Source organism: Thamnophis elegans, chromosome 2 (genome assembly GCF_009769535.1).
Source record: "Thamnophis elegans isolate rThaEle1 chromosome 2, rThaEle1.pri, whole genome shotgun sequence".
NCBI lineage: Eukaryota > Metazoa > Chordata > Lepidosauria > Squamata > Colubridae > Thamnophis > Thamnophis elegans.
Window position 1 is genome coordinate 49542291 of NC_045542.1, and position 25979 is coordinate 49568269.

Genomic DNA, 25979 nt, shown 5'->3' on the forward strand with positions numbered 1-25979 from the left:
GTATCAAACAGCACTATCTTATTTGTCATTATCTTCCTGAGAAGAAGCAAATTAAGGTTATGAGTAACAAAGAAGATTATCCCATCTCCAAAATCCCTCACAGAAAGTCACAGGATATTCACAACATTGAGTTTTTTGCATTTCAGCTCTTAGCTCTTTCTGCATACTATTGTATGGAGATGATAAGAGCCAGAGATTTCCCTTTAGGGCTTTAGAAATACCGGTAAATATTAGTACGTCAGTTATCTTGCTTTCCCTGCTTGATACCAAAATGGCTGGATGCAGAGCACTTCCAATGCAGGAAAGGGCTTAGTTCTCCCCTCATGAAACACCCCTCCCCCTTATTCAACAATCCCAGAAACCCCCTCTTAATTTTAACCTATTGGCATACTACTACAAAATGACCAAATGACAACCTATCCAGAATTTATCCATGTCATTTTATGGAAGACAAGATTCCTGAAGGGGACATGGTCAAACCACAGCCTCGTTTCCAAAGAGCCAAGCCAAACTGGCATCGCTTTAAGTTCAACTGTCTTTGTTCTAAAAGGCATTTTGTGAGGCAAGCTCATTGTATAATTACAGACTTTCCTGCGCCTCCAAGGCCTCGACGCGCCGCACGCACCCAATCTCTCGCTGCCTCTCAGCAGGCACCTGAGATTGATGTCGCCCCAAATCAGCACAACTTCCATTCAAAAGAGATGCGTTTCAGCCATTCCCCAGGCTTACACAACCCACTTTGCATGAGGAGGCTGGGAAAATTGAAACACACTAAGCGATGTGGTGTCTCTCCAATACCGGTTTCCCCTCCCCACGCAGGAGGCGAGAGCGAGGAAAATGGTTGGCTTGGCAAGAAAAGGGCCTCTCCTCGGCGACGGAGGGAACGGATTTGAAGCCCTTCTAACAATGCCTCCATCCTCTCCTCGCCCCAATTGGTGGGATACACCCCCACCCCTCCTCCTCCTCCAAGGATAACTCGGGCCCTGCGTGTCCCCCCTACCCGCGAACGCCATTCCAGCCGCAGGCTCCATTTTAGCTTCCCTCAGTTTCTTTTCATTCACGCCATCCCAAGTTTTGGATGCCTTTTTTCAAGCAGCGCTAAACCGGTTACCTGCTCAGGTCCCTGAGGTCGGCCAGGCGGCAGGTCGGTGCTGAGACAAGCGATGCGGCAGCTGCTGAAAGCTGGTTGGCGGAGGCGGCGCGCTTATCCGACTGCTAAGCAGGCACGCAGGTCTCTCGGCTAATTTGCCTCTTTCGTTCCCGGTGCTTTGGCTCACACTGAGCTCTGTGCGCTCTCCGTTTCTTTCTCACTGTCTCCCTCTAGCTCCCGGCGCCTATTTAAACAGCCACCACCTCCGGTGGCCACGCCACATGGGCTGACAGTTTGCTTTTTTCCTTCAGTCCAATGAGAGCCGGCGCTGGGCCTCCCGGAGCAGATCCTGGGGCGATGCCAGGCCCTGGCTCACGGGAGCTTCTCGCGATCACCGATGGAGGAGAAGATGAAGCCAAGAGCAGCGCCCTGAAGAACACACGTCGTCGTCCATACCGAGGCCTCGCAAAGCCCTGGCCCTACAAAATGTCGGCGAAGGGAAGGGGGGAGCACACACCCAACGTCACTGCGTGGATTTTAGTCCGAGAAGAGGAAAGGATTATTCGAGACCCGTGATAGTGATGGATAGATTTTGTTTAGATATCCGTCTTTGCCCTCGGGAGCTCAAGGCGGTCTGCTTCTTTCCCTCGGCAGGGAAGGCTAAAAAAAAAAAGCCGGGCTGGCCGTGAAGTCACTGAGAGTTTTGTGGATGTTGAAGTGTAAGAGTGTGTTTTTGTGTGTGTTTAACGCTAACCACTACAGCAGAATATTCGCCATCCTCTGAGTGTCTTTACAACCGCATTTACTTCACCCTCCTCACACATATCTTCCACCCACCCACTCCACGAAACTTTTGCCAATCTTAACGTGGACATGGCGAATAAAGTTACGACCACTGTCTCTCAGTGGAGTGGATTCAGCAGCGCCACCCACGGACTTCGCTAGGCGAGCCCTGAGATTCGCGCTTTTCCTCTCGGCCCACTTCGAGAAGGTTGCCTGATGCTTTCTCGAGAGCCACCTGGTGCCGGCGGCTGCAATGGGGTGGCGGCGACGGCGGAAAGGGAAGCCCGCTTGCTGTCTAGAAAGGAGGCTTGCTCATAGGCGGCTGTGAGAAGTGTGGTACGGGATGCACTTGAATTCATTTCCCCCAGCCTCAAGGGAAAGATGGACGGGTGGGAGATGTAACCTTGTTTTAGGAATCACGGAGTAGCTGCGTGTATACATAGTCTAGTGAAGCCTGGGAGACAAGCATAATGAATTCCTTTTCCCAGCCAGTCCTTCTTCGGCAAAGGGAAAAAATATTAATTAGGCAAGTTTATCCCTTTCGACCCAGCACTCTGCCAGACGAGTCTAATTGGCCACAGGCGCTCTTCTCTGAGGAAACGGCTGGCGTCCTAGGAAATCAACGCTAGTCGCGCTGCTTGTCTTGCTACACTCTGACCGAGTTCTCTCAAACCCGGCTAAAATGAAGTACACAAAAGAACACATTTCTTTCGGGGCCTTGGGTCATTGATAGGAGCGCCCAATCCGAAAGCCGAGAGATGTAGGCGTGGTTGCCCTTCCACCAATCCCAGGGGCTGTGTGGGTGTTGCTAGGAGATAGGGTGATATGGTGACTGAATTTAGGGGGGACGGGTCTGTTTAGGAAATGAAGCTGTTGGTGATGCAAGAAGAGCTTTTGAATTGTGGCTTATTTCAGGTCATTCACCTCGGAAGAGTACGAGCTTCCCGGGTTACTACCGTTCAGCTCTTTCTAGTGGACTCCAGATCGCTTCAACTCAAACTCCAGGGATTTTATCCTGCTGCGTGGAAGAATATAGGCAATACAGTTGTGAGAAGTAGTAGTGAATGTATCAATTTTAAGTAGAAAGGAGGCCTGAGAACAAGAGGGAAACACTGCTCTAGGCCCGTAATCCTTCATCTGAGGCGTCGAGTTTACAACAGCCTCACACACATGAAAACATAACCCTCAGAAAACCTTGTAATTTTTAAAGTGAAAGCATGGCTATTAAATACATAGGAATAATAATACAAACTGTTTCATTAATGTTTATGATGTTTCAATAAAGGTGAAGTACTTGTTTCCTTTGAAGTGCAGCCCTTGGCATGCCACTCAAAGGCCATGTGGCCTGTCTCAGAGAACACTATAGGTAATTAGTCTGTGGAATGCGGAGATGTACAAACCCAGTAAATACCAATAGAATATGTGTTGTCCTATGACACAAACCTTTATAACCACATTTTCTGGATGTAGTGGCCAAATAAGAGAGCTACCCAGTGAAGATGGCTGAAATCAGATACTGAGTAGAGTCCATGTTCACAACTATTGTATAATGATGGAGGAGCAATTGTCCATCATTGTGTAGATAGGTGCTGTCAAGTGAACTTTAGCATTTATGGTTATGAGCAACCATGGTTAAGAAAACACAGTATTTTGGGTAGACCTTTTACATTTTATTCAATGCAGAAAAAGAAAAATGAGCATTTTTGATATGCAATAATATGAGATTAGTGATATCAATGCAGCTGAAAGACTAATATTTAAACTATTTTGTATTTTTAATGAAACAGAATCTCAGCATACTATACAAAGAAAATGTAATAGTTCAGTGAAATCTCAGTCCTTTATATTGTAATTGCGGATTTTAGTTATTCGTTGAGATTTTTGGAGTTTGTTGGATTGAATGTAAGGTGATTTCTTTGGTTTTAGCTTTGCTTGAACATCAAACTTTGTTCCCTTGACAGCCAATGGATCTACTTGTGCTTTTCTGGGAGATTCTTCAATTTGTTTGGGTTCATAGATAATCTGGCATTTTTCTATAAATCATAAAGATAAAGGAAATTAACAGCATTTTCACACAATTCCGATACAGTAATAGAGACCTAAACTGAGAAAATAACATTTTTTTCACTCCCATTTCTCACTGCCAGCTTGTGAAGACAGCTGATGGCATTAAGGTTGGCTTTAGATCAAGTCAAATTAGCACTGTGAGGGACACAAACTTTAGATAGAGACAATGCATTATCTCTGTCTCTCTCTCGCCTCCCTCCCGCTCGCTCTTCTATTTCTCACAGAACTTGTAAGGGAGAATATGGCTGCTTTGTTTACTCATTAATATTTCAGGCTATTTTCATATGACTGGAACCAAGCTATTTATTCCATTCAATAAAATACATAGACTAGTCCCAATAAATTACAAGCCTATTATTCGCAATGCAATAAGTAGACCATATGCCTGGTTTCTATATTCAAACGACTGGGTTGTGTTCAAAGCAATGTTATTTCTGAGGAGCAGGCTGGTTTTAGAAAGTAACTGGACCAGCCTCTGGACTATGGTCTTGTCCTTCACCATTTGGCTTGAAAAACACTTTGCTTCTCCCCCACTCCCCACGGCTGCCCAATGTTCCCTGTTTTGCAACCTTAGTTGCAAAAGTCAGCTCTTGAATTTATTCCAAGGGGTAAAGAAACTGTGGAAAGATTAAGGCGATACACCATTGGCAAAAGCTGCTTCTACTTATCCAGTCTCGCTAACTCCTCTCTTGAGAGTTTGGTGTTATTATATTTTATCTTTTTTAAAATTATAACTAAAGGTCGTGGATGTTCCTAATACTGCTGCCTTCTATTTTGTCCATAATAACTACACTATGAAATAGGTTGGGTTGATAAAGTGGCCCAAAGTCATCCAGCTACCTTACATGTCCATCTTTCTGAAGCAGTTCCAACTTACAGAGGTTAAGGAAGGTTACATAGCAGCCTCTACTTTTTAACTTCTATATAAATCAAATCCTTCAGGCACTTATGTTCCCTGGTCACTAACCTTCCCTCGTAGTAGAATGAGCGATTCTGGCACTTTTATGACATTGTAGTCACCATGTCATTTTCTCAGACAGGAATGAAAAGGCACTGGCCTTTTTGTATTAGAAGAAAGATAGATCTCAATTACTGTAACAATGACAACTGGAACTAAACTAGTTATTAGGCAACGTGATTGTAAAGCTCAGTATCATCTAACCACATAGCGTAGCAATGGCAGTTCTGGCCCTTCCAATTGCCTTCGTTAAACAAATCTCATGATGTCACTAAGTGTGACATCCTGTGAACACCGTTTATAACCTCCTGCCGGCTGCCCACTGACTTTTTTTCTCAAAACCCAGCAGTGATGGTCACAAATAATGATCCTTTGACTGTGGGATGCTGCAATGTAACTGTGAGCCAGTTACAAAGCACCCAGATTGCAATCATATAGCAAAGGGGATGCTGCAATGGCCGCAACTACGAGGACTGGTTCTAAGTATCACTTTATTTATTTATTTATTTATTTATTAAATTTATAGGCCGCCAATCCCGAAGGACTCCGGGCGGCGTTACAAAGAAGGAAGAAAAAAATAATAATAAAAAGAATAGTTTAAATTCACAACACGCATTCGTTCTAATCGGGGCTGGACCTTAACAATAAGGTCAACAGCCCAGGCTGCCGGAACAGCCAGGTTTTAACAGCTTTCCTGAAGGCCATGAGAGTGGGCAAGGTCCGGACCTCTGGGGGTAGCTGATTCCAAAGGGTCGAGCAGCCACAGAGAAGGCTCTTCTCCGGGGCCCCGCCAACCGACACTGACTGGCTGACGGCATCCGAAGGAGGCCTAAACTGTGGGATCTTATCGGCCGTTGGAAGGTATGTGGCAGTAGGCGGTCTCGCAGGTACGCTGGTCCTAAGCCATGTAGGGCTTTAAAGGTAATAACCAACACCTTGAATTGCGTCCAGAGACCAATTGGTAGCCAGTGCAGCTCGTGGAGGACAGGTGTAACATGGGTGTACCTCGGTACATCCAATATCGCTCGCGCAGCAGCATTCTGGACTAGCTGTAGTCTCCGAACGCTTTTCAAGGGTAGCCCCATGTAGAGCGCATTGCAATAATCCAGCCTTGAGGTGACAAGGGCGTGAGTGACTGTTTGAAGTGCCCCCTGGTCCAAATAGGGCCGTAATTGGTGCACCAGGCGAACTTGGGCAAAGGCCCCCCTGGTCACAGCCGACAGATGGTGTTCCAGTGTCAGCTGCAAATCCAGGAGGACCCCCAAATTGCAGGCCCTCTCTGAGGGGTGTAAGTTTTTGCCCCCAGGATCAAGGATGACTGTCTGGGCTGTCCTTCGGGGGCAACATCCAAAGCCACTCAGTCCTTATCGGGATTGAGCACCAATTTGTTCATCCTGATCCTGACAGCTTCCAGGCATCGGCACATCACGTCCGCCGCTACACTGAGCTGGCACGGGGCAGATAGATACAGTTGAGTATCATCTGCATATTGATGGTATTTTATCCTGTGCTGTCGTATGATCTCACCCAGCCGTTTCATGTAGATGTTAAATAGGAGGGGGGACAAGACCGACCCCTGTGGCACCCCACATTTGAGGGGCCTAGGGGTCGACCTCTGCCCCCCGACCAACACCGACTGCGACCTGTCGGAAAGGTAAGAGGAGAACCACCGTAAAACAGTGCCTCTCACTCCCACCTCCTCCAGACGTCGCAGAAGGATACCATGGTCGATGGTATCGAAAGCCACTTGTCCATCACTTTTATAAAAGACTGGAAAACGTTTTGCTAAAAATGAAAAGAAGGTGAAATGATTATTTTTGGACATGACTGAAAAAGGACTGAATAAAGGATGTAAAGGGACCATTTTATCATGAAAGAGGGAACAGGGATAAGGAGTTTGTAACTGCTGTAAAGAAGGTTTGAAAATGTTTCTTTTTTTTCTGTAACTATTGTTTTCTGTACTTTTATCTTTATATTTCTATATTTGTCTTTGAACTATGTAAAATTCTCAATAAAAATTACATTAAGTTTCCATTGATTTGGTCCCTTGGGACTGTTTTAAAATATTAGTTCAGAAGGCTATTGACAAAATCCATTCATTAGGTTTTGCAGTATACAACCTATGCTCATGAGGCTTTGAAAATGCCAGAAGGGCTCACCAGCAACAGATCTGTGACACAGACTTTCAAACCAAGCTGAGCCTAATGTCTATCCTACAATTTGGAAGATTCTTTTCTAAGAGTTTGTGCCAACTTCCTATTTATTCATGATAACAATGACATTTAATAGGTTTTTACTTTAACACTGACCTCAGCAGTTCTCTTTGGACACTATACGGAATATAATACACAATATTACATTATTATATGTTTATTCTTTGCTATACTTACTCGCTCTATATTCATCTTGTAGGTTTTATATTGCTATTTTCAGGCTTGGTTTGATTTGATTTAGGGTTCTAGTGTCAGCCCCGGACCGCCAGACGGCCTGAGGCCACCATTCAGGCAGGGGAGGAATGGACAACTGAGACATGCATGCCTGGGCATCAATGGCCACGCTGCCCTGCCATCCTGATGGGGAGGAGCCACCACTTGAGACGACGTTCCAGACACATGCCCGCAGCCAGCATCACATCACTCCTGCCTCCCTGGGGCTGCCGCCTGGATAGTAGGGCCCAGACTGTATCTGGCTGATCAGGAAGGGAAACAGCTGATCATCAGATCATGGGTGGAAGCAGGAAACAGAGCGGGATAAGCTGGGATGGGTGGCTAGGGGCATGGCCAGACTACGGCAGCTGTATTAGCGGCAAGTAGTCAATAGGAGGGGAGGAGTGTAAACACAAGGGAGGTGTAGCACAATATAAGATGTGGGTGAACTAACCACGGTAGCACAAACTTTAATTCCTTTTGGATGGTCACTTTGTGCCAGGTCTGCATTTCCAGATAAAAATTCTAACATCAACCTGTGTTGCTGGCTTTTCTTACGTGGGGCACTGGAATGTGACATCTAGCCTATCATGGAGGAAAGGCAAAGCATTAAGGAAAGCTGAATGTAAGATACATATCTGGGTGTGTTTGTCAATGGATGTTTCAATGACAAAAGCCACAAGTGTACGTATCTAAAGCTAGGTCCTCGACTTACAACCATTCATTTAGTGACTCTTTGAAGTTATAATGTCATTAAAAAAGTGACTTATGACCAGTTTCCACTCTTGTGACAGCTGTAACATTCCCATGGTCAGTTGATCAAAATTTGAGCCCTTGGCAACTGGCATGTATTATGGCAAGTTGCACTGGACAGGGTCATGTGATCACCATTTTTATAAACTTCCAGATAGTTTCCAACAAGCAAAGTCAATGGTGTGTGTGGGGGGGGGAGTTAAATGCCCTTAACAACAAGTAATTCACTTAAAAAACTGTGGCAAGAAAAGTCATAAAATGCAGCAAAGTTCTTATAACAACTATCTTGCTTAGCAACAGAAATTTGGGGCTTAATGGTGATCATAAGTCAAAAACTGCTTGTATCTCAAGTACTGCATAGTACATAAATATGCATATACAATCACACACACATATGCATATAAAATCATTCAAAGTCCGTTAATATTGTTCAATCTATCTTTTATGAGCACTCTTTCACATGGAAACTTTAATCTGTACAGAACTGGTATGGTTCTATGGGACCTGAGAATCTGTTTTTCCTGATTTGTTACCAGCTTAAACTCAACAGTTTACTGGCCCATTAATTTGCCTTGATGTCTTTTCATCAAGATGGATGTAAAAATCTCAGCTATGTTATTGTGGCCTTGCTATTTATTCTTGGTTGCTCAGAGGCCAAGAATTTTTTAAAAGCTGAAATCTGTGAAAGAAAATCTTTGACGTTGCATAGCAGATGGATTCTGTGCTACAGCCAACTCTCAGTGGTGGGTTCAAATTTGATTTATATCTGTAAACTATTTAGGTTTCTTGCCTGACATAACAGAACCTTTGCTTTGGCTTATTTCAATGCCTATTCTCAGGAGTACAAAATGGGAAATACAGTAGGTGGAATCCTATTTCATGTATTTTTTCACTGCTTTTTCTACAGCAATTTATATGCAGGCATGCTTTTGCTGCCTCCTAACAAAGAGCCAATCTGTTATGAGTGAGAGACATTTTGTTTCCTAATCACAGACTGGAATGCTACTATCACCAGTGTTGTTCTATGTGCATCAGCAGCAATTTTCATCAGAAGGCATAAAATGTCCTAATCCTGGAGTCATGACATAGTTCTTTTCTATTTTATAATGTTTTCTTTTTCTTTTCATGTCATTAATGTATTTCTATTATATCTTTATGTTTTACATTATATTATATTATGGCTTTATATATTTTATTCAGTTGCTTCTTTTCTCCATTTTTTAAATCTTAATTTTAATATAACTGTTATCCTGCTTCCATGTTTTCACCTTGCTGACAAATGATCACAATTAAATAAAATGGACTTTGAAATTCACATACGAGCAGGTCCATATGTGTTGAGAGATCATCTGACATTTAGCACCAGCTCCATCTGTGCTCATTCATGATCCCTGACAATAGAATTAATTTTGATCACACTGCATTTCCCTGAACCACAGAATATAAATAATGAATTCTTACAATCCATTCTGTTACTACTGTTCCTATAATCCAGATAACTCTCTCTTACGTTTAATGTGCTGATTTTACTGGCAGGAACTCTTAAGTACAGAAATCACATCAGAATAAGTTAATATTTGTACTTCTCTTGGGAGATGAGAATCTTACATAATAGAGAACAAAACTGCATGCATAGAGTCCAAAAGGAGTACACATCTCTACTGGTTAATATTCTACCCAGCCCTCTCACTGTCTGGTCCTTTACCCACGACAGGGGAAAAAGTGTTGAAATTCTGACCCATAGAGAAGGTTACGTATGACCCAATAAAATTGAGCCAATAATAATGAACAATTATAAAAGCGGATTAGTTTTCATCATTTGTGTTTAAATATTGCAGCAAAGTATGTATTGCAATTAAGACTGTCTCTTATTTTTCAATCCTTTTGCATCTTTTTTTAATTCCCCAAGGCTTGGAACTAAAAATAAAACTCTAGCACAGTTATAGTAATTTAATTATTATTGTTTCATTTGGTCTTTGTACTGATGCCATCTGTTTAATTATGTTTATCAACTAAGTAGCTGTCTTCCAAGAAGTAAGGCAAGTTAGTCTGGGAAGCATGTAATTTAATTTATAGGAATCGTGGTACAAATATTCTAGGGCACATTATGTACACAATTATGTACATAGAGAACAAATGTCTAGCTTAAATTTACTCCTCACAATGGAATTGTGTTTATTTGCTTTTCAATATGCCTTTAATGTAAATGAAGCTTTTTCTTGTTTTTAATATCTCTTGTCAGCCACAACTCATTTTGAGCTTTAATTTTTCTAACCTAGTTCTTTCAGTGTCTATATTCTTCTATGATATGCTTCTCCTTCCATTTCCTGTACCCGAAATACTTTTTATAGAGAGCTACTCTCTAATCTCTTTAGATTTTCCATGCTTATTTCTAGTAGGAATTGTCTGTGATTGCACATGCAGTATCTTTTTGTATAACAAAGCCAAATTGCTCCCTAAGTCTAGTTGTTCTTTTACTTTCAACCTTAAGCATTCTAGATCCATACAGTTAGCATGACTTCCCTTTGTGTGTATGTGTGTGTATGTTATATCAACAAGATATTGGAAGTCACTATAAAATCTCTGATTGGAGCATAAAGCAGGACTTCTGCAGTATTGATTGCTTTGGATTCATTCAACCAGTATAGGATTCAAACAATTCAATCTATCAATTTTTCAGAAGTTTCCAAAATTAATTTTGAAGAACTTTGAACTACTAACTTGGAGATTCCATTTTGCTCTTAACAAGATTCACTGAAGCCCACTTTAGACTATGAAGGCTTGTTTCTTTTAGTTTCTGTCCATTTTTTTTTTCATTCTTTGATTTTTATTTTTGCCTATCACTGTATTTCCCCCTTATTTTAATATTTTCATGGAGTAGGGCTTATGATGTTCGGACGAGATTGAGAGCTATCAGATAGTAGTGTATAATACCAGAAGGATCATGCATGCCAGACAGGTCTTAGTGGAAAAGCCAGATTAAGTATATCCATCAATTTATTTAATATAGTGAGAAAACAGAAAATGAATTGTATACTGAATCTGTCATCACCCAGGTCAACAAGGAGTACCTGGGCATCTGCTGACCAGTGAGCAGTAGAACTCAGAAACCATAGCATGAGAACCAGGCCTAACTCTGTAGGATTACTAAAGAAGAACAACTACAGACAAACTTTACTGTGTTGGCATTAGGGACATATTGGCCTGCTATTATAAATTGGAACCAACAAAACAAGGCTGCGTAAAATGAATGTTTGAACTGTGGAAAAGCATTTATCCAGACTCAAATGTCACTGAGCAACAATTAGCGGATGAAAGGAAATTCATTACCAGAAATAAAATATTCAGGGGGCGAGGAAGAAAAATTGTGAAAATAGAAGACTCTCAAACAATAGTAGAATAGTAGATGGAACTCAGATAACTACAATAGGAAATATAGAGGAAATAGCTGATATGAATTACAGAAATGGTAACTTAGAAGAAGTAATAATAACAGAACCAGGAGAGGCAAGCACTGAAACAACCTATGAACTGACCTCCTGAGAAGAATAATTAAAAAAATAAAATAGTGGCATATGAAGAATTACCAATATAAAGACAAAGACTGGCAGCATTGAAACTGGTGTCTCCAAAATATCTGTCACCTATCCTGAGGGATGTGAATAAGGCATTTGCAAGAATTAAAGCAACGTTTATGAAACAGCTTGCCTGTAGTACAGCAGTAGTGATTACAAAAATGGGTATTGACTTAGAATTAGAAAACAAAAATGAAAATTATATTCAGTCCCAAACTGGAACGTCATATTGGAGGCCAAGAAAAAGAAATTAAGATCAGATCAGAGGTGAAATTCAGCAGGTTCTGACAGGTTCTAGAGAACCGATAGTGGAAATTTTGAGTAGTTCGGAGAACCAGCAAATACTACCTCTGGCTGGCCAAAGAGTGGGGATGAAATGGGGATTTTGCCTGTATCCTTTCCCCCAAGAGTGGGGAGGGAATGGAGATTTTGCAGTATCCTTCCACTGCCATGTCCACCAAGCCACGCCCACAGAACTGGTAGTAAAAAAATTTGCATTTCAACACTGGATCAGATGCAATTAATTTAAAGAACACAAAAGAACAAAACTTGAAGAATGTAAGGATGAAGATGAGCCTTATTAAAAAAAAATGGCTTAGTGTCAGAAAAATTGAAGAAGCTTTGGAAATCATTAAGGAAAAAAATACCAGCAATAGCTATGAAAATTGAATGCTATGAGGCCTGAATAATCTAATTTAAGAAAAATCAGTATTTCAATCAGACCAGAGAAGATTATACAAAATATACTGTAAATGGCAATAGAAATCCTGAAAATGGAAAACCAACAAAAAAGAAAACAATACAGTTTTGTAAAGATCTATCAGAAGCTCAAAATATAATAAAAATGTTGGATTGGGATAAGAATTTGAAGACAAGTTTAGTAAAAATCAAATTCAAGGTAATAAAAACAGAAATGGTTATAAATTAAGTGAAATGTATTAAAAATTGTACATCTCATGATAATTATCAGTTGTATGGCTTTTGGCTTAAATATTTGAGTAGTTTACATCAAATTATAGCTGAATGATTAATGAAAATTTGCATAAAAGACATCAGCGACTGGTTAATAACTGGCAAAACTTATCCGATTTAAAATGATCCAGCAAAAGGGACACAAGGAAACTACGGGCCAAATAACATATTTGTCTACAATGTTTAGGTTATTCATAAGCATTATCATGGTCCATCCAAGATGGTTTAAAAGAAAATAACATTGTCTCAGTAGAACAGAAAGAAATAAAAGAAAAAGCAGAAGTATAAAAGATCAACTTCTGATTGATAAAATGGTTTTGGAGAATTGCAAAAGGCAAAACAAAATTTACATATTGTCTGGCTTGATCATAAAAAGGTTTTTACTATATCATTACATAGATCATCAAATTTTGCTTCAACAAGAACATTGCAATGTTTATAGAAAAAATAATGAAGTAGCGGAAAACAGAACTGGTAGTTGGAAATTAAAAATATAGGCTTATCAAAATGAGCAAAGGCATTTTCCTGGATGATTCATTATTACCCTTATTATCTGTCATTGCTATAATCTTATTTTCAGTGTTTTTGAAAAAAAAATCAAATTTTGGCTATAGAACAGCAAAAAAGTACAATATCACATTTCTTTTATATGGCTGATTTGAAGTTTTATGTAAAATCAGAAATCAAATCCAGTCATGGACAAATACAAAGAATGTCAGCACAAATATAGCAATAGAATTTGACCTAGAGGAATGTGTTATAGTAACAATAAATCAGGGTAAAAGCACAAATAGTAATGGAATTGAAATGATGAATGGTGGGGATGAAATTTCTAGGCATTTTACAGTTGGAGATACTACAAAAGAAGACAAAGAATTAAAGAAGATCACAAAGTATCAAAATCTGAAAATTTAAGTTGAAGGATTATGGCATGAACTGGCCATTGTGGTCCCATTGATTATTGGCATGGGTGCCAATAATATTGGGTGCCATGCCAAAAAACCCTTGGATGGCACATTAACAAAATGACCAATTTTCAATTACAAATGTGACATTGTCTGGATACACTGATTCACTACGACATCCAAATTTTTTGGCAAGAACTCAATGCCTATGAAGGCCAATACTAGCAAAAAGCTGGCAGCTCGTGATTTCAAATGTATATAATAATAATTGTGTGACTAAATATTATAATCTTAACAACATAAACATCTGCCTATTCCAGGTCTTTGGGAAGCACTCAATAATGGTCAAAATGCCAACTCCAGTCTAAACATCTAGCTAACTATGTGACAAATCATCATCATCATCATTTGACACTCTCTTCTAATAATAACTACTCTATTTTTCAAAGGGTTCTTTTTGTCCACAGGAGGAGATCTCATGCTACTCAGATGCAAAGTGATCTATTCCTTTTCAGGTCACTGACTCGCAGAATGTCCACATTCAATCTTGATGTTTTTGCTTTTCTCTAATAGCAACATGAACATGTCCCATAGTTTTATATGGTGGTGTCGGATAACATTGTCTTCATTTTACTATCGGGCCACATAAAACATACCTTACATAAGTACTGTTCCTCTTTTCACACAATTTTTGTCATGGATACAATATGGGTTCCTCACTGAGCATTTGGTTGCATGACATGAAGTTGGAACATGCACTTCTGGTTGCCATAAATATATCCTCTCCTCTATGGTTTCCAGGCACTGCCTCCATAACCATTTTGACTTGAACTGCGAGACCAGATATATGGCTTCCACAGATATATCTTGTCAGTGTGGGAGAAATTATGAGCTGGGATAGCCATAACAACAAGTCAGCCAATGGGAACTATTTGGTGAAGCTCGGAGCCTGGGCATGGCTATGTATGTATATATGAGTGCCTCTGTATTATACTGCTTTTGTACTTCTGAATTCTGAGTTCTGGATTCTGCTGCATGGTATTGTATACAAAAAAGTTTCTTATATCAACGAATCCTGTTGAGTTATTTACTTGTGTGCTGATTGGATTGCCACAAACTCTAACATATCTTCCTACGTAATACCTGACTGGTATTTCAGAAATGTATTCCAACAAAGGAATTTTTCATGATTGAACTATACATTGTATTGTAGGGCAGTGGCAGAAAACACTATTTTGCCAAAGTTTACACGCTTATCCCATGGGTCGCCTTCAGATGTTACTGTCATAGCCACATTCTGTCAGCATAGCCATTCTTCTGCAGCTTTTATTGACTGTTCTCTCCCACTTCATATCTTGCTCTTTCTCATCTTTTTAGCCTGACAGGACATAAATGCAATAGAAATATATTGGGTAAGGTGAGGAGAGAATTCTCCAATTTCCTTACAGTGCTCTAAATCTGTGAACTTTCACATGGAATATTTTTGAACATAGCTTTAGTGCTATTTGAAAAAGCATTAGACTTTTTTCAAAAATATTAAAAAATAGGCTGGTTAACAAGCCATGAGTGTGAGACAAGGAGGGTGCTCCCTCTGGAAGACTGGGATAAATCCTTCCTACTCCATCCCACAATCCCACTCCACAATTGCATTTTATCTGGGAACTCCAACCAATTGGAGTCACACATTTGTGGTGGAACATGTCATTTTAGGATGCCTCTTCCATTCGCTTTGCTACATTCTATATTGCCTATATGCAGGACCTGAAAGCACGATAGAGGGGTAAACACTATCCCCAAAGCAGATTACCTATGCCAAATCCTCCATAGTAGGTATATGAGATAGATGAATACCAAGCTTCAACATAAATCTCAAATCCATCTGTAGATGGTATAAAATACTAGCCCCAACGTTGTTCTGTGGCATTAAATTGTGGACATTTGGCAGTATTAAAGGCAGCAGTTTTATTTTAGATCGATGTATCCAAGATTAGGAATTAGTGTTTTTGTAAAATTGCCAGATAAGTTTCACCAGTTGAGAACATGAAACATTAGGAAAGTTGCTGTAACATTTACATGTGCAAACAGTCTTTATCAATAGGTTATTGACCTGTGGTATCTCTTCTATGCTCAGTTCAAAAATCTTTGATGCAATAGATGAATCTCTACGTAGTACCCCTGGATAGATGAATCTCTACATACTACCCTCCCCTTGCTACCACATGGCTGTCAGCATATGTAAGTATTATGTAACTACTGTTAAATGGGAACACAGTGTTAATCTGTAATTTCATGATATATTTTCTATTTCCAAAAACTTTCCAAAAACGTTTGCAATTGTAACTAAAGAATTAGTGTTTTGGAGCTATATAGAGAATCATCTGCAGAGGAAATTGTCCAATTTGTAGAAATCTGATAAATTCATGTAATAAGCATTAATGACCATAGAGTGATCAGTAAAAGAAAGAGGCAAAGTTAGGAAGAATTTTAAGTCTAATATTGGAGAGATAAATGCTTAGTTGGTTCATATAGGCAAAAAAGAAAACATTGGTCAACTGGTGAAATAAGAAATTATTTTAAATGGGATAAAAGAAGAAAATAAGCTATTAAATATTAAAATAATTAAGTTCTATGGATAAAGATAATTAAAACAGGTTCAGTAGTATTTTCTACACATGTAGCATATATGTATTTGTGTGTGGGGGTTGTGGAATATTTATGCATCCATACCAACTTGCTTTTCCAGGCGCGGGACACACAAAAAGTATCAAATAATCCCATCAAATCATAGCAGAATTACTCTATAAAGCTTTGGTAAGACCATACTTAAAATACTGCATTCAGTTTTGGTCATCCCAATACAAAAAAAAATGTTGAGACTTTGGAAAAAGTTAAGAGAAGAGCAACATAAACAATTAGGGGTCTAGAAGCTAAAACATATGAAAAATGACTGCAGAAACTGGGCATACCTAGTCTAGTGAAAAGAGAGACCAAGTTGACGTGATAGCAGTCTTCCAATACTTAAAGGGCTGCCACAAGAAAGGGGGGGGGATTTATTTTCCAAAGTACTTGTGGGCAGGACAAAAAGCAATGGATAGAAACTAACCAAGGAGTGAAGCAACCTAGAACTAAGGAAGTGAGAACAATTAACCAGTGGAACAAATTGCCTTTGGAAGTTGTGGGTTTCTCCATTGCTGAAGGCTTTTAAGAAGAGACTGGATAGCATTTATCAGAAATAGTATCGGTCTCCTGGAAGAGAAGGGGGTTGAACTAAATGACCTCCAAGGTCCCTTCTGCTACTGTTATTCCAAGATTACTAATAAGATTCTGCTTAAAATTAATTAACAGGTAAGTTTCCATTTCCCTCATAATCTTTTCAGTTGTTAATAGGTGCTGAGAATTTCCTTTAGTAGTATTGGGGTGGCAGGGGGCAGCAACTTTAATGTGTACACTATAAATCACCTAATGTGCAAATCTCACAGGGTTTTTTTGGGGGGGGGGAACCTGGAAGGATAGAGCATTACGAACTTGAGTTCCATAAGAAAATCTAATTTAATAAGTAACAGATAATCTATTATTGAAACTTATAAAATTGAATCTTACAACAAATCTTAGAATGCATTGACTGATTTTTTTTAAATCTCTATCAAGCAAAACTTGAGTTAGAAGCACAAAAACAGTATTGTATTTCCACCTATGAATAGTTTATTGAAACTAAAATAATAACAGTAAACTAATTTTACTTACTGAAATGTAAATAAAATTAGTGAAAACGGCAGTATAATGCCAATATAAATATATTAGTGCTAAGTAAAAGTGGTAATATATTTATATTCAGCTACAATATGGAGTATTTACTTCCAAATTGTGAAAAGAGAAGTTACCAGACTTTCAGCTTTAAAGAACATTTTGTCACATGTTCTTATGGCTTAGGAACACCAGACTTGGATTTTTATATAGCAGAAAGGAGATGGGCTGTAATCAGTTTAAGTGTAGGAAAGTATACCAAAAGAGCACCCAAGAATACAACTAACACTTCCTTATATTTGGATATTGTGGAATGTCCAAGAAATACACGGGAGAAACCATTAGAGACAAGTATGCCCTCTTCCAGAAAGTTCCACAGAATATTATTTGATCTATGTGTAGATACTACAGATTCCGATCTATCTGTAGCCAATGATTAATTGAGCACACAAATGTGTTAGTTTCACACTCAGTGAAACACTGAATTCAAAGGTGGTGAATATGTAAAGGAAATGAAGAAAATACCAATGGAATCTGTCATAGGTAAAATAGAGAAAATTGGGTTTCAAAAAGCCATTGTGCTATATTTGAATTATATTATTGAAATTAAATAATCATGGCTTTATACATTATACATACCTTGGTCAATGTTTCTGGGGCTGATAATTGAAGGACTTGATCCCATCTCTAACATTTGCCAAATTTCCTCCAAGGAACTAGGAGCACTAGATGATAACCAACTTTGCTGGGGTAGGCTTGGACTTTCTCTTCCGAGCTGTTGAGGCTGCTGTAGCACAGGGGCTTTGGATACTGAGGGATCTGCAGTGCAGTTTCTTGAACATGAGTCTAATCCAATCTGTGGAAATGACCAATGCCAGAGATCAATGTCATGTGGAAATAGAGGAGAAACATTAAAAAAATAAAAAAATGGAATAAAATTTTAAGTAAAAATTTAAGAAAATGGAACAGAACACATTTTATAGAAATCAATGCTGTGGTTTCCAAATTATGTGGTCTTTTCATTGAAGAAGCTTCTTGCCCAGACAACTTCTGCATTATTCTCAAAGCTCTCAGCAATAATTTGGCAATGCAATTTGAGTGAATCACTTTCGTATGAGCCTTAGTTTCAATTTCTCCATATTCTGCTATAGCACTATACCAAAAACACACACAGAGGTTAGGGCAAAATGAATGCTCTTGCAATGTAATAAACAAACATGGTAGCTATATTATTATTTTTTTCTTCAAACAAAATTAAAGTTTGGAAATAACACATGTCATGAAAATTTTGAAACAGCAAAAGGGAAAAAATATGATAAACGACCTAATCCATGGACAATCAAATGAATCTGGAAGTCTGGAGTGAGCTAGTGAATTAGAATGGAAGTAAGGATGGAAGTGATTTCAATGCTATAGTTGACCAGAAATGGGACTATAAAAGTGGAAAGAAGAGAAAAGGAGTTAGGAGAACTTTGCCGAGGTCGTTCTTCCAAATGGCCGAAGAATTAAGTATCCATGATGTATGGCGAGAAAGATGTCCAGAGGGAGAGCAATATACCTTCTACTCAAATACACATGAATCCTGGTCAAGAATAGATACGGTCTGGATGTTGATGAAGTTAATTTTGGATGTGAAGGAGACAGACATAGAACCCAATCTATGGTCTGACCACAATCCCATGAGGATTACATGGAAAAAACAAAAAGGCAGTTATCCTTGGTCATTCAATAGAACAATTCTAAAAGATCAGGAATGTATTAAAAGAGTCAATCAGGAACTGAGATTTTTCTTCAAAGAAAACTAGCCAGGAGACACATCCATACCAAACCTATGGGATACAACTGAGGCATTTATAAGAGGGGTCACGATATCAGCTAAAGCTAGGAAGAAAAAAAATTGAGAATCAAAAAACAAGAGAGTTGAAAGAAATATACAGAATTTAGAGAGTGAACTTCAAAAGAAACCGCAAAAAAGAAGTATAAAAGAAAGTATGGAATTGATTAAACAGGAATTGGCTATATTTGAAAAAGCAAAACTATAAGTCTATAAAAAAAAGCAAAACAAAATTTCTTTGAGAATGCAAATAAACTGGGGCGGTGGCTAGCCTATAGGTTGAAGGAGCAGAAACAAGAGAATTGAATCAATAAATTACAAGATGAAAAAGGCGAGATCGGCTATCAACTAGAGGAAAAGGATTACTCAAAAGTTCTATGAACAATTATATAGAGAAAACCGAGACTATACAAAGGAAGGAATACTACAATATCTGGAAAAGTCAGATTTGCCAAAGATACCAGAGGAAGTAAAAGATATGCTCAATGGGGAAATAAAAATATCAGAGATGATTGAGACCATACAAAGACAAAAGAATAATAAAGCAGCAGGGCCAAATGGACTGCCAGCGGAAATATATAAAGAATTCCAGGATACGCTTGTTCCAACACTGATGGAGGTTTATAATGCTGTGTTGAAAGAGGCGAAGACACTGCTATCATTGACGGAGTCTAACATTGTCTTATTACCTAAGGAGGATTCAGATCAGATGTCTATATAAAACTACAGACCAATTTCATTATTAAATGCAGATTATAAGATTTTTTGCTCTATAATTGCAGAATGGTTGAAAAAATTCCTCACACAGGAATTTATTCAAACAGATCAAAATGGATTCTTTCCCAGAAGACAAATTAAAAACAATATGAGAACTCTGCTGGACATTCTCAAATATTATGAAGTGCATAATGAAAAACAAGTTATGTTACTTTTTCTCGATGCCTAAAAGGCATTCGACAATGTAAACTGGGAATTTTTACATCAACAATTGGAACACATGGAATTTGGGGATAAATTTATAAACACTATCAGAGCAATATATACAAATCAAAAAGCCAAAGTAATAATTAACGCAAAGTATAGCAATACAGAAAGGTACAAGACAAGGTTGCCCTCTATCCCTGCTGCTGTTCTTATTAACCCTAGAAGTTCTAGCTCGGAATGTCCGTAAAGAGGAACAGATAAAGGGACTAGAAATTAAAAAGGAACAATTTAAGTTACAGGCTTTCGTGGACGATTTAGTTTTCGTGTTAGAGGATCCTTTAAAGTCTGGTATGAAACTTATTGAGGAATTGACAGAGTATGGGAAAGTAGTGGATCTAAAGATAAATATGACAAAGACTAAAATGTTGGTCAAAAATATGACATCTTAATTGAAAGAGGAATTAACGAAGAAATTGGTTGTTCAAATTGTAAAAAAAGTGAAATATCTAGGTATACATTTATCAGTGAGGTATGTGTCCATCAAAGAAGACAACCATATTAATTTGATCAATAAAACTAAGCAAGACTTAGATAGGTGGAAAAACTTACAATTGTATCTGATGGGTAGGATCGCAGTCATAAAGATGAATGTACTACCCAAATTTCGTTTTCTGTTTCAGAACATTCCCATTAAATTAGAAAAAGGTTTTTTTAAGATTTTAAATCAATTAGTTTCTAAATTTATATGGCAGGGGGAAAAATAAGAATAAAACTCAAAGCTATGCAAGATACTAATGAAAAAGGAGGATTTGGTGTTCCGGATTGGGAACTTTATTATACTGCGGCCATTCTAACATGGTTAAAAGAATGAATAATGTTGAGAAATAAAAGATTACTCAAATTGGAAGGTCATGACCTCCAAGCAGGATGGCATGCCTTCCTATGGTATGAAAAAGGATCTGCACATAAATATTTTTATAGACACTACATCAGACAGCCCTGTTATTACTTTGGAACAAAATTAAACACGACCACTACATTGAAATACCCATTTGGCTGTCTACAATGGAAGCATACATACATCCAAATTTAATTAACATGGAAAAAATTGTTACATACAAAGAGTTATTGAACAGACAGAGGAGATTAAAAACTAGATCGAATTGGCATCACAAGGGGTACAACTAAAATGGTGGTCTTATTTATAGGTACAATCAAGGTTTGCACAGGATAGGAAAAAGGAAGGTATTGCCAAAGATTACACAATATTAGATAAACTTGGGATAGTGACAGAAGACAGGGTGATCAAACTGCTGTATAGATTTTTGCTGGAATATAAACTTAAGGAAGAACATGTCAAAGAAACTATGGTTGCCTGGGTGAAAATTTTTGGTTATAATGTGGATTTGACTAAATGGGAAAAACTTTGGATACTTAATTGGAAACTAACAATGGCCACGGCTTATAAAGAAAATCTGCAGATGGCATCTTCCCCCAGCACGGCTCTCCAAAATGTTTAAAAATTTAGCCCTAAATGGTTGGAAGTGCAAAAACCCACCAGGCACTTTTTATCATATGTGGTAGACATACAATGAGGCAAAAATATACTGGAAAATGATTTCATGGTTGGAACAAATGGTGGGAGATCAAATTTTTTCAAACCAGAAATCTTTCTCCTAGGCATAATACCGGAGGGGTATAAGAAAGATGCGCTTTATCTAATTATACATGTACTAACTGTGGCGCATACAACTTATGCGCAGTATTGGAAAAAAGAAAATACACCATCAGAGTTAGATATAAGAAAAAATAGTTCAAGGCTCCCCCTTGAACAAAAAAATAAAGGGGAATCGGAATATTTTGAAGTCTGGAACAGATTCTATTATTGGTATATGACAAGGTGACAAGACTGGAACAAACTGTAAATAATGTGATTGGATAGAAGGATAGATAGTGTATTAAGTAGGCTAACAGTTACTGTATGAGATTATTTATATATAATGTGATTGTATGGTCACTTCCACTTTGCGGTGCTGCACTGTTTTAAATGTAAAAACAATAAATATATATATATATATGAGGATGGAAGTGAGGATGAATTTAAAAAAATAATTGACTTTGCAAAAAAGAAAAAGAAGGAAAAAAGAGAGCACCATCACATATGGAGCCTCTAAAAATGAGAATCAGTTGATTGGCAATCAGGTGTAATTTAATGACAATGAATATGTACATATAACTGTCTCTCTGGTCTCAAATTTGTCCAATTACTGTAACATCGGTAATAAATCACATTCTGATTTGAGGCAGATCTGTTAATCCCTAAATAAAATCCTCCCTTTCCCTCCTCCCTCCATCAAAATGTATTACTTGAGGAAGCATCATAAGCAGGTTTTGAGAGATTCTGGAGAACCGGTAGCAGAAATTTTGAGTAGTTCGGAGAACTGGCAAATACCACCTCTGACTGGCCCCAGAGTGGGATGGGAATGGAGATTTTGTAATATCCTTCCCCTGGAGTGGGGTAGGAATGGAGATTTTGCAGTATCCTTCCCCTACCATGCCCACCAAGCCACGCCCACACAACCGGTAGTAAAAACTTTGAATTTCACCACTGATTATTAGTTTTTAAAATGGCTTTTCTCTCTTTGGTACATGTCAACATCAATGTACTGTGCTTCTGAACTAAAGAGATCTCTGTAGAAAAACCTGAATCAGGGATAAGGCAGTTTGCCACCTTAGATAATTAAATAACTTTCCAAATTGGCTCATTTTGTATTGGATAGGAGTTGTGTGTACAAATCAGAGTCCATTTCTAGTCAGCACTCGTGTTGCACTTTCCATGTAATTGATATAATTTTTTTTGCCATAAGTGACAATAGTTGAGGGGAAAATATCATATGGTTAGGAAATTGCTTGCTATCAGTTCCAATTGGTAAGGGCATCAAAAATGGATCAGCACATTGAAATTAGGATAACATTACAATGAATTAATAAAAGCTTTAATGCAACTTAATGTTAATTTGCCTACATACTGCATATATAACCATTTGAAATAAAGGAAAAATTATTACCAAAACAATTTTTTTTTCAAAGAAAATACTCTTCAATTTATGCTCCATTGAAGGGAATTTAAGGCTATAAAACACCATATGTTTTTAAAGGATTTCTACTACTTCAGGACAACTCCTACTGCTTGGGATATTTTCTTTTTTCTTTTAATAGGATTGTATTAAATTTCAAAACCATGAATAAAAGTAAACAAACAAGAAAACAAAAAGACAGAAAAAGGGAAAAATGAGACAAAGTGCAAGGTAGAAGGATGAAAAAAGGGGGAAAAAAGAGAAAGGATGGTTTCCAACTTTCTTTGGTGTAGATGTAAATTAAAAAATACGGCCAACTTTTACTCTAAAATTAACAATAATCTAGATTAAATGTACCCAAGTCTCTTCTAACAGGATGTTGCCACCAATCTTTATGAAAAGCACAAAAATGACACATTGCTGCAATCTCCAAAGAAATGGTGAATTTTACCTCAACTGTGTTCTCCATGGAATAGGGATGGAATCTGGGTAATTGGGCATAGCAAAATCAGAGTTCAGAGCCTGGCTTTTGCACAGTTTGCATATCATATCACTGCAATCACAAGAAAGGATCTAGCATTCCGACAGCAATCTTCTTGTCCTTGATATAAAATAGTAGGATGAGGTTCTGAGATATTGTCTGGAAGAGGACATATTACCTGTTTTGTAAGATGGCACTGCAAATGTTCTAAAGCTAGAAAATGCTGCTTTGCTTCTTGTACAAGTTCTTTGGGATAAAGGGCACTAGGGAATGTCTCATTTTGAGGGTTTTTTGAGTCGTTGCAATCCTGAAATCCTACAGAGATGACAAAATAAAAATGAACCTTTTATGCTATATAGAAATTGAAAGATGATCCCCAGTGCTTTAGCTTTAAAGTTAAATTTTATTTTGACCTCAGGTTAGTTATACAATAATGCCATTTTTCATTGTTCTTCATCTCCAGGAAACAAAACAAAAAAGTATTTATTTCAAAAATCTTCTTATATACATGAGAAGTATATAAAAGAGCTTTTTGCTATTATGTAACAAGTAGTTGCTACCTTGACCTTTTAGAGCAGTAATCAAGGTTTTCATAGCCAAGAATAAGAAACAAATACTGAGTCTGTTCATGTTTCATACCATCATGTTCAATGTTGAGAGCAACTGTGCTCTTATTCAGCTGCATTTCATTCTCAAACTCTGACCAGGACCTCTTGATCTTGGCAACAAGCCTACATGCAGTACTTCACTCCATTAGTTTTTTCAATCTCAAGAGACTGAATTTCTTACGCAAGTATTGAGATTCTTCTCTCCAATGAGCTTACCTTCCTTTGAAGCTTCTCCAAGTTCCGTTCTTAGTCTATTTACCATCTCTAGTAGCTGTTGTTTCTCTTTGCTCAGGCAGCAGATCTTTTTTGCAGCTCCTTTCAGTCTGTCTTGAATCACTTTTCCATGTTTTCTAAAATGTTGATGAGGTCCGTCACCTGCGGCCATACTAAGTAACTGTTGCTTGGGATGAACGGAATCCACCTGGAGCCATTTTACCAATGGATTCTAGAAGCAAAATGAGATAAAGATTATTCCAGAGTAGGAATCCCTTCCTTTTTGACGCTGGTAACATATTTCATATTTTGAGCACCTGCTGGAGGTTTTCTGGGTGCTTTTGAAAAACAGTTGCTAAGAAGGGCTTGGGTTCCAAATCACCAATTACACAACACCATTTAACTGAAAGATTATTTGTCACCTGGACTGGACCCTCTCTGTTCCAGATGCCTTCTAAAAATTCTGCTTAGTTTTGTCTTTATGGACAGCAGATGGCCATGCTTCTAAACAAAGCACTAGACTCTTAGCAGCCCACTATTATTATTTTCCAGAAAGCTTATAAAACCTATTTGGGACTTTTAAAAATTTTTAAAAAATTGCCAGATGCTGGAACACTGCTTGAAAAATTCCAACTTCTCACATTGAAATCATTATTATTTTAAATGTAATAATGTAGGGAAAGGATTCCAACAGGTAGCAAGACAACTCTAAAGGGACACATTCATAAAGTAGTCACAACGCCAGGAAGCCCATTCCAGAATAGTATTACTAAAAGAAAATGGACAAGATATATATTTCTTAATGAACGGAGTAATGCAGGGGTGTCAAACTTGATTTCATTGAGGGCCACATCAAGGATGTGTTTGACCTTGGGGTGGGGGTGAGCATGGTCAGCTCACTGTCACTTGTGTCAGGGGCGCCTGTGGTGGCATGAGCGCTCTGCCAGCGAAAACGGGCTTCTGAGCTCCGTTTTTGCTGCAACAGCCTTCTGCAACCCTCTGCCAAAAAAAAAAGCATACAGCCCTCCCGAGTGCCATTTTCACTGGCAGAGACACTGGGGAGAAGTTCTTTGCTGTTTCCAGAGTGGCCATGTGGGCCAGATCTAAGCAACCTGCGGGCCACATGTGGCCCTTGAGTCTTCACTTTGACATCCCTGGAGTAAAGTGTTCACTATGGTAAGATAAACCAGATTGGGTTTGCAAAAAAGACCTGAACGACTCTCAGACTGTGAAGAACAAACTCTAAGTGGGCTTTCATGTGTTTTGCACTAAGGAGAGGCTTTCATCTAGCCACTCTATTATAAAGCCCAGATCAGTGGAAGGCTGCAATGATGGTTATCCTTCTGAAACTCTGTCCCATTTCCACACAGGATCTCTGGAGCTCAGGCAGAATGGCCATCAGGGTCTTGGTAAACTCTCTTGCCCTTCTCTCCCAATTGCTCAGTTTGACTGGGCAACCAGCTCTTGGAAGAGTTCTGGTTGTGCCAAACTTCTTCCATTTGAGAACTATGGAAGCCACTGTGTTCTTAGAAAGTTTCAGTGTAGTAGAAATTTTATTGTAGTTTTCCC

General features: G+C 38.5%; 2 protein-coding genes across 8 annotated transcripts in view; one reads left to right on the plus strand and one right to left on the minus strand.

The window, feature by feature from the left end:
* Positions 1 to 3510: 3510 nt before the first annotated feature.
* CCDC57 (coiled-coil domain containing 57) overlaps positions 3511 to 25979 on the minus strand; it is a 74652-nt gene continuing 52183 nt past the window's right edge. For 5 of the 7 annotated variants that reach the window (XM_032209344.1, XM_032209343.1, XM_032209345.1 and 2 more), the window contains 4 exons: positions 24414 to 24642; positions 23768 to 23904; positions 17913 to 18129; positions 3511 to 3906 (listed from right to left, as the gene is read on the minus strand). In XM_032209344.1, coding sequence (XP_032065235.1) covers positions 3707 to 3906; positions 17913 to 18129; positions 23768 to 23904; positions 24414 to 24642 — 783 coding nt within the window. In that variant the 3' untranslated portion in view covers positions 3511 to 3706. Of the gene's footprint in view, positions 3907 to 12657; positions 14908 to 17912; positions 18130 to 23767; positions 23905 to 24413; positions 24643 to 25979 lie in introns of those variants that run through there. The other 2 variants (XM_032209347.1, XM_032209346.1) reach the window with 2 other exon arrangements.
* LOC116503140 overlaps positions 15483 to 25979 on the plus strand; it is an 83144-nt gene continuing 72647 nt past the window's right edge. Inside the window, exon 1 of the mRNA XM_032209348.1 lies at positions 15483 to 15764. The gene's annotated coding sequence lies outside the window, so the exon portion shown is untranslated. The remainder of the gene's footprint in view (positions 15765 to 25979) is intronic.